The sequence below is a fragment of the Aethalodelphis obliquidens genome, unplaced genomic scaffold (genome assembly GCF_003676395.1).
Source record: "Aethalodelphis obliquidens isolate GAN/ISIS:26980383/991018 unplaced genomic scaffold, ASM367639v1 scaffold21, whole genome shotgun sequence".
Lineage (NCBI taxonomy): Eukaryota > Metazoa > Chordata > Mammalia > Artiodactyla > Delphinidae > Aethalodelphis > Aethalodelphis obliquidens.
The window spans coordinates 5463292-5480116 of record NW_020837965.1 but is presented as its reverse complement, the minus strand read 5'-3'; the positions used below and the strand labels follow the sequence as shown (position 1 = coordinate 5480116).

The following is a 16825-nucleotide window of genomic DNA, read 5'->3' as shown; positions in this document are numbered from 1 at the left end:
CCACTATTAGTCAACGTAGTTTTGGAAGTCCTAGCCACTGCAATCAGGGAAGAAAAAGAAATAAAAGGAATACAAATTGGAAAAGAAGAAGTAAAACTGTCACTGTTTGCAGATGACATGATACTATACATAGAGAATCCTAAAGATGCCACCAGAAAACTACTAGAGCTAATCAATGAATTTGGTAAACTTGCAGGATACAAAATTAATGCAAAGAAATCTCTTGCATTCCTATACACTAATGATGAAAAATCTGAAAGAGAAATTAAGGAAACACTCCCACTTACCTTTGCAACAGAAAGAATAAAATACCTAGGAATAAACCTACCTAGGGAGACAAAAGACCTGTACGCAGAAAACTATAAGACACTGATGAAAGAAATTAAAGATGATACCAACAGATGGGGAGACATACCATGTTCTTGGATTGGAAGAATCAATATTGTGAAAATGACTACACTACCCAAAGCAATCTACAGATTCAATGCAATCCCTATCAAATTACCAGTGGCATTTTTTACAGAACTAGAACAAAAAAGCTTAAAATTTGTATGGAGACACAAAAGACCCCGAATAGCCAAAGCAGTGTTCAGGGAAAAATACGGAGCTGGAGGAATCAGGCTCCCTGACTTCAGACTATACTATAAAGCTACAGTAATCAAGACAATATGGTACTGGCACAAAAACAGAAACATAGATCAATGGAACAGGATAGAAAGCCCAGAGATAAACCCACGCACCTATGGTCAACTAATCTATGACAAAGGAGGCAAGGATATACAATGGAGAAAAGACAGTCTCTTCAATAAGTGGTGCTGGGAAAACTGGACAGCTACATGAAAAAGAATGAAATTAGAATACTCCCTAACACCATACACAAAAATAAACTCAAAATGGATTACAGACCCAAATATAAGACCGGACACTATAAAACTCTTAGAGGAAAACATAGGGAGAACACTCTTTGACATAAATCACAGCAAGATCTTTTTTGATCCACTTCCTAGAGTAATGGAAATAAAAACAAAAATAAACAAATGGGACCTAATGAAACTTCAAAGCTTTTGCACAGCAAAGGAAACCATAAACAAGACCAAAAGACAACCGTCAGAGTGGGAGAAAATATTTGCAAACAAATCAACGGACAAAGGATTAATCTCCAATATATATAAACAGCTCATGCAGCTCAATATTAAAAAAAACAAGCAACTCAATCCAAAAATGGGCAGAAGACCTAAATAGACATTTCTCCAAAGAAGACATACAGATGGCCAAGAAGCGCATGAAAAGCTTCTCAACACCACTAATTATCAGAGAAATGCAAATCAAAACTACAATGAGGTATCACCTCACAACAGTTAGAATGGGCATCATCAGAAAATCTACAAACAACAAACGCTGGAGAGGGTGTGGAGAAAAGGGAACCCTCTTGCACTGTTGGTGGGAATGTAAATTGATAGAGCCATTATGGAGAACAGTATGGAGGTTCCTTAAAAAGGTAAAAATAGAATTACCATATGATCCAGCAATCCCAATACTGGGCATATACCCAGAGAAAACCATAATTCAAAAAGTCACATGCGGGCTTCCCTGGTGGCGCAGTGGTTGACAGTCCGCCTGCCGATGCAGGGGACGCAGGTTCATGCCCCGGTCCAGGAGGATCCCACATGCTGTGAAGCGGCTGGGCCCATGAGCCATGGCCGTTGAGCCTGCGCATCCGGAGCCTGTTGCTCCGCAACAGGAGAGGCCACAACAGTGAGAGGCCCGCGTACAGCAAAAAAAAATTTAAAAAGTCACATGCACCCCAATGTTCATTGCTGCACTATTTACAATAGCCAGGTCATGGAAGCAACGTAAATGCCCATCGACAGATGAATGGATAAAGAAGGTGTGGTACATATATACAATGGATATTACTCAGCCGTAAAAAGGAGCAAAATTGGGTCATTTGTTGAGACGTGGATGGATCTAGAGACTGTCATACAGACTGAAGTAAGTCAGAAAGAGAAAACTATTGTATATTAACGCATATATGTGGAAACTAGAAAAATGGCACAGATGAACCGGTTTGCTGGGCAGAAACTGAGACACAGATGTAGAGAACAAACTTATGGACACCAAGGGGGAAAACGGCAGGGGGTCGGGTGGTGGTGGGATGAATTGGGAGACTGGGATTGACATGTATACACTGATGTGGATAAAATACATAACTAACAAGAACCTGCTGTATAAAAAAAGTAAGTAAAATAAAATTTAAAAATTAAAAAAAAAAAAGGAGCAGCTGTTTTGGGGGCTCTGGCTCACTAAGGCCGTGGCGGAGGGAGGGGTACGGAATGTGGGGCAAGCCTGCGGCCGCAGATGCCAGGGTAAAAAAAAAAAAAAAAAAAGAAAGAAAAGAAATGATGGATCTCCTTTATTCCAGTTGCCATAGTTCACTCCAACAAGTGGTCTTTGATTGTTCAAGACTGACCCAAGCATGGAGAAAGGCAAGACATGTGTCCTGGGCTATACGATTAAGCCACTGCTCCACTTCTGGCTATTCCTTCTTTCAAGGAGAGATCTGACTAATCACTTCTTGAGAACAAGACACCGGTGGGGTGAAATAGGGAAGGAGGCTGCCTGTGTTTCAGATTTCCATCATGCCCTAGGAAGTATCTGGACCTTTGTTTATTTGTCTGTTTCATGTTTTATTTCTGGCTAGGTTTGCTTTTCTTATGTTTTAAAACCCTTTCCTAGCCTTCTGTACCTGAGATTAGGTGGTTAATAGTAAAGCTGGCAAGCACTAAAGGAATAGGGGGATATTCAAGTCTCCTGCCATCTCTTCCTCTGATCAATTTATCTCTCTCAGGTAAGTAGGATTAAGTGAATAAGTGAGAAACAATCATCACTACCCTCTCCCTATGAAGGATATAAGGGACTGACCAGAGAAAAGTCGTACTATCTGCCCAAGATTTCTCAAAATCAATGCCAGATCTCCTTATTGTCCCTCATTATGATCAATCGTGTTTTTTATAAGGAGCGACCATTATTATCTCTCTATTCCAGTCTGATAATTAATTGTTCTATCACCAATAATACGAAATCTGGTTATAACCCCAGTACAGGGTTTGTAGCAGGTTACTTTGTGTTTTGCTTTGGGTGCCCATCCTCTTGAAAGTCATTAATTGTTACCTCATTTGGACAACAAGTTCACATACTGCTTAAATTAAATCTTTGCACATCTCCAGTCAGTGTTGCACAAAGACTAATTAATTAAACCTCAGAACACCCTTGGGGAATAGGCAGTATTATTTCTCCTCTCCTCAGATGGGAAATCTGAGATATAAAGAGGTTAAGTGGATTGTCTAAGGTCAGAAAGTCAGTCAATAGCAGACAGAGCCAGAAAACAGACTTGGGAATGCTGTGACCCAGATCTCTTCCCCAATGACAGAAATAACTCCAAAGAGGATTCCAGCTACTTCCTAATACCTCTGCCTAATCATCTTTCTGAATTTACCCTGTTTTACTTATTGTCCTTACAAGGTCTTTTGGTATACATTTTCTATTTCTTTTGAAGGGAAAGTTACCTAGACAGAGGAAGAGGTAAAGCAACAGAACGAATAAATGTTACTTACCAAAATCAAACAAAAAAGTAATTTTGGTTAAAATAACATAGAAGAGAGAACTTCCCAGTTTGCAAATAATTCTTTTCAATATTATTAGCATATATAAACATATACATATTCAGTTAAGAAACTGGAATTCCTCCCTCCCTTCCACCCAAACCGCCCCTATCCCTGTCCCACCAACTCAACTTTTGTTATGTGTTTGGAAGCATCCTTCTATATGAAAGCCAACTGATAACAATGCTATTGGAAGGAAAACTAAAAGCCTACTAGTAACTTTATAATGATTTATACAAATGAAAATGCCTGGCATGCTACTGAACTTAGACTTCAAAAGGCAATGGAGTAAAATAAAATATTATTAACATAAAATTGAAAGAAACAAAAAAATTCTCTCAGGCACATGAGACTCAGACATGCATCTAGTTGTCTTTTCCTTTTTAAGAAGTGAGGCAGTCATCATCTTTAATGTTAAAGGGACTTTATGAGCTGGTGATTACTGAACAAAATTATTTGCTTTTTAGAGTTATTCTTAATTTATTTTTAATTAGACCACGTACGTTAAAAACAGGGCAAACAGTTAAGACTCAGTGAGGATTTTCCGTGTTTAAAGGTCTGAATGTTTTCACTCAACTTACAACTGTAGTAGTCCTTTATTTTTTAAGTTGCATATTAATATACCTCATTACTATTTATAAATAACTCAATCAAATCTCTACATATTTTAAAAACTCACTTAATGTCTACTTAAAATAAAACTCACTTAAGCTACAAGAGTAGCTTATACTGGCTCAGGAAAGAACAGAGTAAATAGCTTCTTAAAGACAAAACTTTTTCATCATTGAAAGACAATAATTCACTTCCTAATAAATAGGAACCACACAGAAAATTCTAACATCGGGTATAACCGCTGCCCTCTTTTATTAACAAAGTGGTTGTTTTTTTCAGCAAATGAGAAACTGCTGTTTTGCCTTCCATTAACCTTTCCTTTTTCAACCACGTACACTTTTGTTGCATAAATATCGAATACACAACCAAAGTGTAGAATAAGTTTGTTTATTTTTTTAGTTTCAGTCAGCAACTAGGACACCATTAACTTCTTATGAAACATATTTGCCTCTGTAGGTTTAACTCTAAAGGCAAAATTCATCTTTCTCATTCTTTTCTTTGTTTAAAAACAAATGTTAAAAAAAAAAGTCGCTCCCCTAATAACAGTTATTTAAGCAGTTTAAATTACAAGAGTCAATCTATGATTTTTTTGTTGTCATTAACCATGCTACAGATAGTAAAGCCAAAACAGCCTCAAGATGTAAGTTTAATAAGTTCTTTTGAAATTTCTTTAGAAAGCTCTGGTATAAGAGGTAATTTAAAACAAATTAACAAATAATGTCATGCAGTGGTTAAATTGCCATAATACATTTCTTTTTTAGAGGTGCCTGGAATTTCTTGTTTGTGGTTGTCATGCTGATAGAAAGCTAGATGTTAGTCCCTTTAACTGTATTTTAATGGCGATGTATTATAGCATGATTTATCAACATATGGCAGGTGGAAGCTGACACAAATTATAATGAAAATTAAAACAGTCATTTATGCAGCAGGCGATTATCATTTAAGGAACATTTATTTGCAGGCTTTAAAAATGAGGGTTTAGAATCAAATGATTTTAAAATGAAAGTTTTAACGACAGTTACCTTTTTCCTGCAGCCACTCCTCTACGGGCCGGTTATATTTGAAGGGGATTTTCTGTTTTACCATTTGGAAGCGTTCATTATCAGTGTTGCCTTTAAAGTTTAAAAAACAGCTTAAAGAACAATCTGAAAAGTCAATAAGTCATTCAAAAACATCCTAGGTTTTTGGTGCGTTTTATGAAGTTTTTAGAGATAGATATCCATTTATCTTTAGTGGAGGTGGAGTCGAAGTCACTCTGCCCTTGGTTGACAGATGTGAGGTCAGGTTATTCTTAGCTATGCAGTACTCCGTATGTTTTGGAAACGTGACTTGGGATGGGCATCAGGAAGAGGTTTGGCTATTTACAGAAATGGGTTTACCTTCACTCTTCTCCATCTCACTCTAACCACACCTTAATTGGGTCAATGGAGGAACAATGATCCCCTTGACTTGTATCAGATCAGCTTCATAACGTGGTAGGGGACCCTCAGTGTCTTAGTCATGCATGTTCCACACTCACTCTACTGTATCTGATCAGAAGCATGGGGCCATGCACGTCCTTATTTTCCTCTCAAGTGTGTGCAACTGCTCTACTTCTTGGCAGAGGGAAGCCAAAGAAGACAATTTAAGCCTTGATGGCCAACGAAAACTTCCTATTCCATAAAGGGGGGCCTGGCATCACATCACCTATGTAAAATAGGTAGGGTATTACAGATAACTCTTTTAATCTCTATCTCTTTGTCTAGATTTGTTCCACATTTTAAAATCGAAGGAACCCCAAAGTAAATATCTGTAAATAAAAGCAGCTATACATATAGTGATACAGCATTTTCAGACTTCTGAGTACCTATATTTTATTAGTACTAACAGACACAGGTTTTATATGTCTACCTAGTCTCTCTCTCTTTCCTTCCTAGGAGAGGTCCTTCCTGAATACACATCCATTCATAAAGCCTGTTAGGGATACTTCTTCCAAGCATGAAATATCTAATCAGTTTCAAGGATCAAACATAATGCTTTTAACTGTTAGTATGCCTCTTTCTTCCTTTCATAAATGTTGTTACCACCCCTGGATGGTTTGTCTAATTAGCGCAGACATGGAGAGTGGTGTTGTGAACATATACCCCTAATGAATATGCTTCAAATCACAACATAATGAAGCCATGCTTTGGGAACTGCTCTGTCTTGTCAACCAACCTCATAGTGATCAAGCAGAAACCGGTGAATTCTAAATTACTTTTGACTCATAGCCTTACAGTATTGGAACTTCAGGAAGCCCAATCCAAATCACCAACATTGAAGGTGAAATCAAATTCTCAAGACAGGTGGCTTGGAAACCATTTATAAAGAGTCTAAAAGCTAGAAAGATTACTAGGATTGAATATAGCATCAGGTGAACAGAAGCTTGCCCTGGCATTTCCATCTCAGGGTCATCTTCACAGAGGAGTTTTCACTGGCAGAGAAGATTCCACATGTGGCTAAACTAGTACCTGCCTCATGTGAGGAATGGGATGGGGAAGGGGTGGCGATATTGGGAGATATTTAAAAGATTCCCCATGCATTTCTCCTTTGAACAAATTATTCTAAGGCGCTGACTCATTATTCTTACTATCCAGGAATAAAAACAAACAAAAAGCTCATGAAAGAGGCGACCATGGATCTGTTCCCAGCCTACATTATGGGACCCTATCTGCCTGGCATAAAGCCTAACATATTAACATATCAAAGGATAAAGTGCAATGAATGGAAAGAACAATTAACAGTTTTGGATTGCAGTATATAATTTAAAGTTTTCCTCAAAATGTTATTTCTCACAGAAGAAAAAAAGACAGGGTGTAAGCTAGGAGGAAAACCAGAAAGGTATCTTAACTTCTTGGTGTTTCAATAAGTCCAAGGTGAAAAAAGTTAATTTTACCTGTTAACGTAAATACCACGTAGAGATCATTAAAATGATCATCCTGGTAGATCTGGGTACACAGAATTCTACTAATCCAAAATAAAGTTGGGTAAATTTTCACATGTCCTAATAGAAAAGGAACATGCACTTTTCTGAAAAGAACCTATATCTCTATAACTCTTAATTCTACCCTACAGGAGACAGATACACAAGGGTATAACTCTTAATTCTACCCTACAGGAGACAGATACACAAGGGATGTCATCCATCTTCATAAGCTCTGACCTCTCAAGTTTTAGTCACAACATACTGAGAAATTGAGAAATGGCAAATGGATTAAGCCAGGTTCACCTTGAATATGTTCTATTACTTTGGGTTTTCTGTAACTGTCATTGGCTACAATATTAAGTATAGTAATGACCTCTGTTCCACTCACTGTGGAATGGATCGGTAAAGTCAATAGCAAATATAAAGCTAACTATTCTTCATAACGTGCAAGACAAAATCATAAGTACCCAGCGTTCCAAACTGACAGCTCTATGTGTACCAACTTCATTAAGAAGCTGCATTGACTTACTTCTTCCCCAAACATATGAGTCTTGGTCCTCCTAAGCACCCTCCCGCCCATCCACTCTCTGTCAAGCATAAAGCTCCACAGACAATCATATTAGGACATGGGACTGGCTAGAAAACTAAGAAACAATGTAGGAAAATCAGTAAGTGATATGTTGGGAGGACAGCATAGCCATGATTCAACCTTAGACCCTTCAGAAAGTGAAAGACAGAGAGTCATTCTTCTCCATCTCAGCTTAAAAGACATTTAGAAAAAAGTTTTAAGTTTTCCATGCCAGACTGATAGTATCTAGCACTAGGGATAGCGATCTTGCATACTGTTAAAAGTTGTGAAAGATGGAAGGCCATTTGGAAAACCAAATTGGTTTAAATTGCCACATTAACATCGTTCTTAGTCTCTTTTCATGTTCTTGTTGGTTTTTAATTTTAATTTATCTCAAACATTAGTGAGAAATGTTTTAGAAACATGTGCATGAGAATGAGTTCATTTGCCCCGAGCCCCATTTGCTATACTGACTGAAGAGCAAACAACCTTCTACATACCAGAATTCAAACACAGGGACTACTCTGAAAGCTTAGCAAACCTCATCAAATCCATATACATTCATATCAAATCCTTAATGACATTTAGTTGTACATTTCATATAGCAGCCAGTATGAACATTTAAACACAGACTAAAATCAATTCTTCAAAAGAAAGTGATGCTATCCTCAAGAAGGAATGGCCTTATGAATAGTAATGTCATAATGTCACTAAAAAGAGGCATATGTATATTACTAATTATACGCCAAAAATGTAATGATTGCAGTTCTCAACCACGCTGAGAAATCTATAAATTGCACAATGACATCTTCAAATAGACAGTTCTTATATTACTTATGTGGATGTGACACTCAACTACTTGGAACTGAATTTTAGAAAAAAAAGTATTAGCCATATTTCATTCTATTATACTGAAAAAGGTTAGAGGTGTGTGTGTGTGTGTGTGTGTGTGTGTGTGTGTGTGTGTGTGTGTGTGTGTATCTCCATCCATTTTTTATACAATTGACCTCCTATTGTCATTTGCTTTTGTACTACTGGTTCTGTTATCAAATATTTCAGCTCCTGGAGACACATACAATATGCACTGTTGAATTATAATATCGTGAAAAGCAGAATGCTCTGAGGTAAGATTACTGAGGCCCAACTGGTTCATACACATAGCTGCAACCTTTATGCAAAAACAGCTCACATTGACTACATGTGGGTTAATCCATTTAGGATAAAAGGAAAAGAGAACAGAGGAAGATAAGACAAAGAAAGCAAGTTGACCCTTGAATAGTTTCCCAATACATTAGTCCCTCTTTAAGGTCCCAAAGAAGTAATCTGGAAACTTGCTGATGACCCCAAAGAAGTAAAACTTCTTTCAGTTGAAAAACTTAAAGATAGAGAGAACTCTTGTATTGCACAGAAAATAACTTTTACAACACCATTTTTACACTCTGTTGGTTCAAACATAGATCCTATTCATTAGAAGTTATACTAATTTTCTTAAAACCATAATCAGTACAGCATAGGAGCTATGACCATGGGCTTTGGAGACAAACCTGGCTTTGAGTTTTAACTTTAGTAGCCACTTGACCTTGTGCAAGTCACATAGTCCCAGTTTCCCCACTTCCGAATTCACCAGAGGACTTGGTATAGGATATTAAGAGGTAGAGCATATACAGAACCTGAGATATGAAAAAACATCCAATTTATTTAAACTATTATTATTATTAACATGATTCAACTCTTTCTTAATAATCAGAAGGAAGTATGTTAATTCCATGGTGTGCTTCCACCGTCTCAGAACTTTTCCAGGCCTCCATTCAAAGGTGGCCGTATTACATTTGGTGCCACAAAGGATACCATCCAAAGATGAACAGACCCTAGTTGGTTGTTGCTTTTTATATTTCTGTATCTTCTAAAATATACTCAGCTAACCCCATTTCCAAAACAAAGTTGGTTTCTAAAACCACTGAAAGTAAAAGAGCAATTCAGACATCGACAAATGCGATTTCTTGGTCCAGCTACAGGTAATGATGATATACTGCTGCTAAGCTGAGGAAGAGTGGCTTAAAGGTTCTGGCAAGTTGCACTGGGCTGGCAGAAAATGCTTTCTTGCAGGTAGACCATTAATACCATCTGAAAGATTGTCAACCATGTGGACATGCTAATAGGAATATCGTAGCAACATTCATCTGTGCAAAATTAATGCCAGAGGTATTTTCGCATTTTGTTTTGAGTCTGGAGTAAAGGAAGGGAAAGTTTTCTTTATTGCTTTGTTGACACTAAAAAATGAGACCGTGGGTCTAATGAACAGTCAGAGAATGAATACTATGTATTAGAGCCAGAGGCAAAAGAAAATCAATGTGGGCAGAGTCAAGTAGTACAGCATTTCAGAGGTTCTTAGAAAGTCTCTCTCCCCAAAGAACACTTTGTGAGTTTCCAAGCAAACATCAGGCACTAAGGACAGGAACTGGGGGAAATTCTTTGAGCTCCGCACTGGTCTTATTCCTGGTGTTGACCCAGACAAATTCTCTCAGAGTCAGATTGGGGGGGGCGGGTGTTGTGCTACCCAAAGGGCATCTAGAATGTTCATCCACTTGTAAGTGATGGATGGAACTCAACAAGAATTAATATCTTGTATTTATAAAGTGCCTTTTGACCAAGGAGCTCAAAATGCAATTATAAGCATCATCTCATTAATCCTCACAACACACCTTTGGGGCCAAAGAAAAAAGAACTATTTGTATGTTCTGAGCCTCGATCCTTTAGTGTGCCAAGGCAAGGAAATTAATCTCTTGGAGTAGAAAACTGATCAGCTGGGGGAAGTAAATTAATAGACTCAGAGCACATGGGCATTATTAAATAAGGGAGCTTTTCCAGACTCACTTAAGTGGTTCGAGGAGCCAGCAAGAACCACCTTTCCAAAGTGATGAGATGTTTACTCCTAGAAAGCAGTGGGGGTCACCCACGAATGCCCTGACTGGGCTGATGAAGCTCACTGCCTCCTGTCTTCTGGGTATGTTTGGAAATGGAAAATATATGTGGACAGACATATTATCAATTCCTTCCCATATTCAAGTCATAGTATTGATCCACCATCTCTAGGCTATAGGAGTTGAGCTATTTAAGCAAAGATGGCTCAATAGGATAGATGCAGTCCTATCTCAGACATTTACCAGTTCTGTGAACTTGCGTACTTTTCTTAATCTAGATGTCTATTTCTTCATCTGTTCCAAAAAATACATGAAGATGATAATACCTATCTTGTAAGATTTTATACAAATTAAATGTAATAATCCAGTCGAGATGCTCATGGGGAGTTGGAAGAGGCTGGAAATGTGATTTATTTTCATTCTCAGGGGATGGGAGTAGGGACTGTGCTGGAGATGTAACCCTGGAGCTCAACGTCCACTTATCCAAGTGATCACGCCCCTATTCCTTGGCTTTGTCAAGTTTGTGTGCAAACACGTTAACATTGAACTTCTCCCAAATCTAAATCAAAGTGCCATTTCTGTTGAAGTGCTATTATATTAAAGACAATTTACCCTGATGCAATAATTGGACCATATATCACCAACCCCTATCCTTTCCCTGTATTTTGAAGCCATTCTCAACTCTCTTCCTGAAGCTCATTGATCCTGGACTTTTTATTTATCCTCATCCATGAAGGATACTTTCAATCCCAGAAAGATGAACAAAACAAGGCCCAGGTGACCAAAATATCTTTATTTGCTTTCATAGTTTAAGAAACTATTTCCAAGTAATCTAATAGAACTTTCTTCATGATCATAGGTCTGTCTAGAACTTACTCTTTAAGAACCACTTTCAAAAATGACATGCTATAAATGAACAAAACAAAACTGGCTATAAAATTTGCTTTCCTTCCTCAAGTGGTGTCACTCTTTGCCTTCTATAATTATTCCAAAATATGCCCTGGAGCTAGGCTAGTCAATTTCAACCTGGCTTTTGTCTAGTTCCTTCCTGGTAAACACATAAGTATACCTATGTCTTGGTGTATCTTTAAGCTTTAGTTTCTTCATATATAAAATGAAAGTTATAATAATAACTGCAACATAGGGCTGTTGTGAGAATTAACTGAGAACTAGGTGTCTGTAAAGTACTTAGCATAGTGTGTGGCACAAAATAAGTGCTCAATATATGATTTGTTACTATTGCTGTTATTGTTATAACAGTACCTGATTCAGAAGGGTTAAGCTAAAAAGAAGGCAAACTTAACAAGATTTACTTCACCACACAACTTTTAGTGTCAAATCTTTTCAAATTTCCTTTTCAACATAAAACCTTAATGTTCTGTCTTCAACCTTTTGACACATGATCCTTTCAAGATTCCCCTAGCTGTCCTTCTTCTTATCACTTATTTCTTCCACTTTTGCAAAAGCCACGGTGTCATGCTAGGGCTCATTCTTCCCCATGATCCATTCTTTCCTGCATATCCACCCTCTGTGCAATCTCTCTGTTACTCTTTAATGTTGGTGATTCAATTCTCTCTAGGTGCCTTCCTTCCCACTTGCCCCCAGTTTCTATTCACTTTCATTCCTCTCATGTAGAGGACATCAAACTCAACGTTTTTAATGCCAGAATACTGGAATATTTGGTAAAAGAAAAATTCCAATCATTCAAACATTAATGTGTGGTGTCACTACCCAGTTCTGAGGACAGGTAGGAGGTCTGGAAGGACAATTTCGATGAGCAACAAATAGAAACATTTTCATCCTTGTGAACAGGAAAGTCACACCAATATCAACATTGCTGATGCCATAATAAACTTATGCTACAGTATTATTTCTGCTTAGATCATATGGGGTCTCTGGTGTTTGTAAATTATAGGTCTTCTAGACCAACCTTGAACCTCCTGCCTACAAATGTATTATTCCCAAGGGATCTAAAGATAACAATCACTGTCCCACGCACCACCCACCCCTGACCTGGTGAATGTGCTGGTTTACAACAGTTGTCTAAACAACACAACACAGCACAGTCACACAGTAGGCTTTTTTCCAACTTAAGCCCAAGGCAGTTTCCAATTAAATTGCTTCCCAAAAAGTTTGTGCCATCTTGCTTTCACACAGTATACTTTATGAGCTTCAAAGCAGGACTTTAACTATATTAAATTTATTCTTTTTTGTTTTAAAACAGCATTCCAACCTGATAAGAAAATGTTCAACTCTAGGCCTTTTATTTCCTGTAGGAGATACCTTTCTTAGTTTTGTGCCATCTTGCAAGTGTGATAAGCATATCTTTTGTACATTCATGCCAGACCCTGAAAATTTTACAGAATAGGAGGATTATGTGGTGACTTTAAAACGTTTACAAATTCTTTAAAACTCCCCTCTGCGAGAGGTAGAACTTGATTCTCCAACTGGGCTGGATTTAGTAACTCAGTTCTAAAGAATAGGATATGGTGGAATTAACAATGTGCGACTCATTTTAGAGACTAGATCAGAAAAGGCACTGTGACTTCCTCCCACTCCCTCTCTCATGGCTCACTCCGGGGAAGCTACTGTTGTGTCGTAAGGACACTTAAGCCACCCACATGTCAAGGAATTGAGGCCACCAGATCCTTCAGACCTAGGTAAGCCTTGAGATGACTGTAGCCCTAGTCAATAGATGAGTAATGTTAATCCATCAGACACTTTGATACAGAACCACTCGACTAAGTTGCTACTAAATCCTGACCTGCAGAAACTGTGAGATAATAAATGTTAGCTGTTTGAAGCCACTAAATTTTGGGGTAATTTGTTATACAGCAATAGATACAGAATAACTAGAGAGCTTCATCTGAGCATTTCAGTTCAACCAGAGGCAGATCTCCTTAAGAGGCTCTCATAGCTCGCCTTACATTATACTCTTTTGAGGAAATGAAGATACGCTATATCTATAACATATTCCTCATGTGCCAATTTGCTAATGCTCTCCAAAGGGAATTGAGACTATTTAGGTAAGACTTGTTTTGAAGAGCCCAGGCCATCACCATATTTTTTGTTAAATATGGTTAAATGTATACCAACTTATCTGTCCAATAAAACACATGAGAATTTTTACATATTGGTTCCAATTTTGAGACACATTGTTTTGGACAATGTAAAATTTAGAACACTTTTCCCAAACCAGTTTTCTATTCTGACTCCCATCATTACTTCTGGGTAAACATGAACAAGGGCTTAGAGTCCAAATTTCTTCAGCATCCTGGAACACTACTCATCTAAGACCCAGAGATTTGAGCTCCTTCGAGGAACTCTATTACCATTTCCCCACCTTTTAGGAGGACTGCATTTTCCTACTTGTTTGCACCAGCCTTTACGGTCTGAAGGAGATTCTTCTTGCTAGAGAACTTGTTGGGGATCTGTGGAGGTGGAGGGCTGAGGGGGAGGGAGAGTCCACATAACCATTGAGGTCCCTCTTAAGCAAATTTTTTTTTTGTTTTCGGCTGTGTCGGGTCTTAGTTGCGGCACGTGGGATCTTCGTTGAGGCATGTGGGTTCTTTCGTTGCGGTGCGCAGCCTTCTCTCTAGTTGCGGCGTGGGGATTTTCTCTTCTCTAGTTGTGGCAGGTGGGCTCCAGGGCACGTGGGCTCTGTAGGTTGCGGCAGGCGGGACCTCTCGTTGAGGCGCGCAAGGTCAGTGGTTATGGCGCACGGGCTTAGTTGCCCCTCGGCATGTGGGATCTTAGTTCCCCAACGACCAGGGATCGAACCTGCGTCCCTTGCATGGGAAGGAGGATTCTTTACCACTGGACCACCAGGGAATTCCCGCAAATTTTTTTTGTGTTTCATAATTATAAAGTAGTTTCTAGGAGTAGAGGTCATTGGACCTTACAGTTTATATTTTGAGAGGAATCTACACTTTTAAGGTCGAGGGGACCTCAAAGATCATCTAAGAAATATGTTTCTCAAACTTTCACTTAGAACATCATTAGCCACAGGATTTCTAGAATAGGCAAGCATCAGAGAGTGTATGTCTTGAAGACCACTCTTCCCCCACAAAGGTATTAATTAAAGAATTGTCTATACTCCTGATTTGTTTGGTTATGTGGCCTTTCCAAGGCTTTTCAAAATATGAACCAGTTGGCAGCCATGCATCATTTAGTGCAACATTCAAAGGTCAGGTATACGCGACTACAATGTGGTACAAGAATCAAAATGTTCCCAGTGAAGGAATAACCTCAGGGAATGCGGTTGCTGTACTATATCTTAAATTCATGCAATGCCTCGGCTTGTTAACTCTGCTTGGCAAATTAATTCAAATTGATTTGTTTGTGAGAACTGAAGCATGGCTTCAAATCTGGCCACAAACAAAGGATGATGATAAATAACAACGTATTCAGCTCAGAGAAAATATCTAGAGAAAAGTATAGATCAGCATGGGGGCTGTTTTTATAACATAACTGACTTTGTTAAAAAAAAAAAAAAAGCAGAAAAGAAAATAAATGAAAGGGAGAACATAGCCTATACAAATAAAACACATTTTATAGATAACACTAATATATCATAAATACCCCAAACAAAGGCAGATAAAGTATCTGAAAGCATCCAAGGATGAATAGAAAAAAAAGATGGATTAGAAAAATTTTAAATGGACATTTAATTTTTTAAAACACCATTCACTCAATTTAAGGCAGAATAATAAGAGGTAATGAGGGGGGAAAAAGAAAAAAGAAAATAATGTGATATGGCAGGAAGAACCAAGATTAATTCCAAAATGTCATATCCGAAAGAAAGAAAAAAAAAAGGACAATCCCTCACTAAAAATCATCAGTTTCCAACCTCAGTTTGAGGCCTTGAGGGTTGAGAGGGAGAAAGTTTAAGAGGAAAATAGATTGTAATAATGAGAGCCTTTTCCAAGCTCTCTGCTAGTGTGTTAAGTTGCAAAACAGCTATAATCCCATTCTGATATCCATGCCCCTTTGCAGTGGGACTTTGCCACTCCTCCCATCAGATGTACATCTATTTTTCCACCCCTTGATTCTTGCTTGGCTCTGAGACTTGCTTTGTTCGGCATAGGGCATACTAGTAAGTGTGATGGAAGCAGACGTTTGAACAGCCCTTGCATGTTGGTGCTTGCCCGCTTATGCTGATGAAGCCTGAAACAGCCATATGAAGGAAGCTGGTCTGGGCTCCTGGAAGATGAAAGACCACAAGAAGAGAAACCCCAGCCACCCAAGCCTACCCTTCCAGCCCAGTCAGCTCACTTGAGCCCCCGGATGTGTGAGTGAGGCCATCAAGATCATCTAGCTCCATCCAAGCCAGCCTGCAACAGAAAAAACACCCACCTGATCCACAGAAACATATGCCAATAAATAAATAAAGTTTGGGGGTGGTTTGTTATGCAGCAAACACTAAATGATACAGCCAGGAAGTCGGGAAATCCAGTAAGGACAGGGAAGCTGAGAAGGGGTCAACGAAGCACCCTCCCCTATGTGGGTCTCCATCGAGGCCCATCAGGAGGAGTGGGGAAGCACTCAGCTGCTGTCTGGGGAGTCAAGGGAGTTTGCTTAGGGAAAACCTTAGGGATCTTGGAATGGACACAGGGAGACACAGGCCCCTGTTATCTATCCTTAGCCCTCTTCCATATTCTAAAGGGAGAATTATCAAGTCCAAGGGGAAGGGATGCAATAATGCAGCTTCCATGAGAGGGGAAGGAAAGGTCAAGGGTGAGGGAGTTGGAACAGGATGGGAAAACTAGAGAAGATTGATTCTTCTCTGATCTCCATCCATTTCTAGACTTAGACTAAGAAAAGGGAGGGAGAATAGTAGAGGTTGACTCTACAGGTAATACGGGGCCATCACTATTTAAACGATGGACGGACAGACAGTTGGTAAGAAAAGCAGGTTGGACTTACTGGTAAGATATCCTGGAACACTAACCCCACCCCACCAATGGATTTCTTAGTCCTCAAATGGTTTCATGGGAAACCTTGCAGGATTGCCTTCTCTTTTTCGGAGCAAACACTGCCTTCACTAACCCCAGCCTTCTAAACCCAACCAAACCAAACCGTTTATGTTCTTGCGGGGTACAAATAATCTCTGGTTATG

General features: G+C 38.8%; 1 protein-coding gene across 22 annotated transcripts in view; it reads right to left on the bottom strand.

Annotated features, from left to right (window-relative positions):
- The window catches only part of NRXN3 (neurexin 3), a 1686346-nt gene that overhangs the window by 159956 nt on the left and 1509565 nt on the right, over window positions 1-16825 (bottom strand). For 11 of the 22 annotated variants that reach the window (XR_003435587.1, XR_003435588.1, XR_003435589.1 and 8 more), the window contains one exon: window positions 5297-5386. The exons of the other annotated variants lie outside the window; for them this stretch is intronic. Coding sequence is in view for 8 of the 11 variants with exons in the window: in XM_027120199.1 (XP_026976000.1) it covers window positions 5297-5386 (90 nt within the window). In the remaining 3 variants the exon portion in view is untranslated. The remainder of the gene's footprint in view (window positions 1-5296; window positions 5387-16825) is intronic. 22 annotated transcript variants of the gene reach the window in all.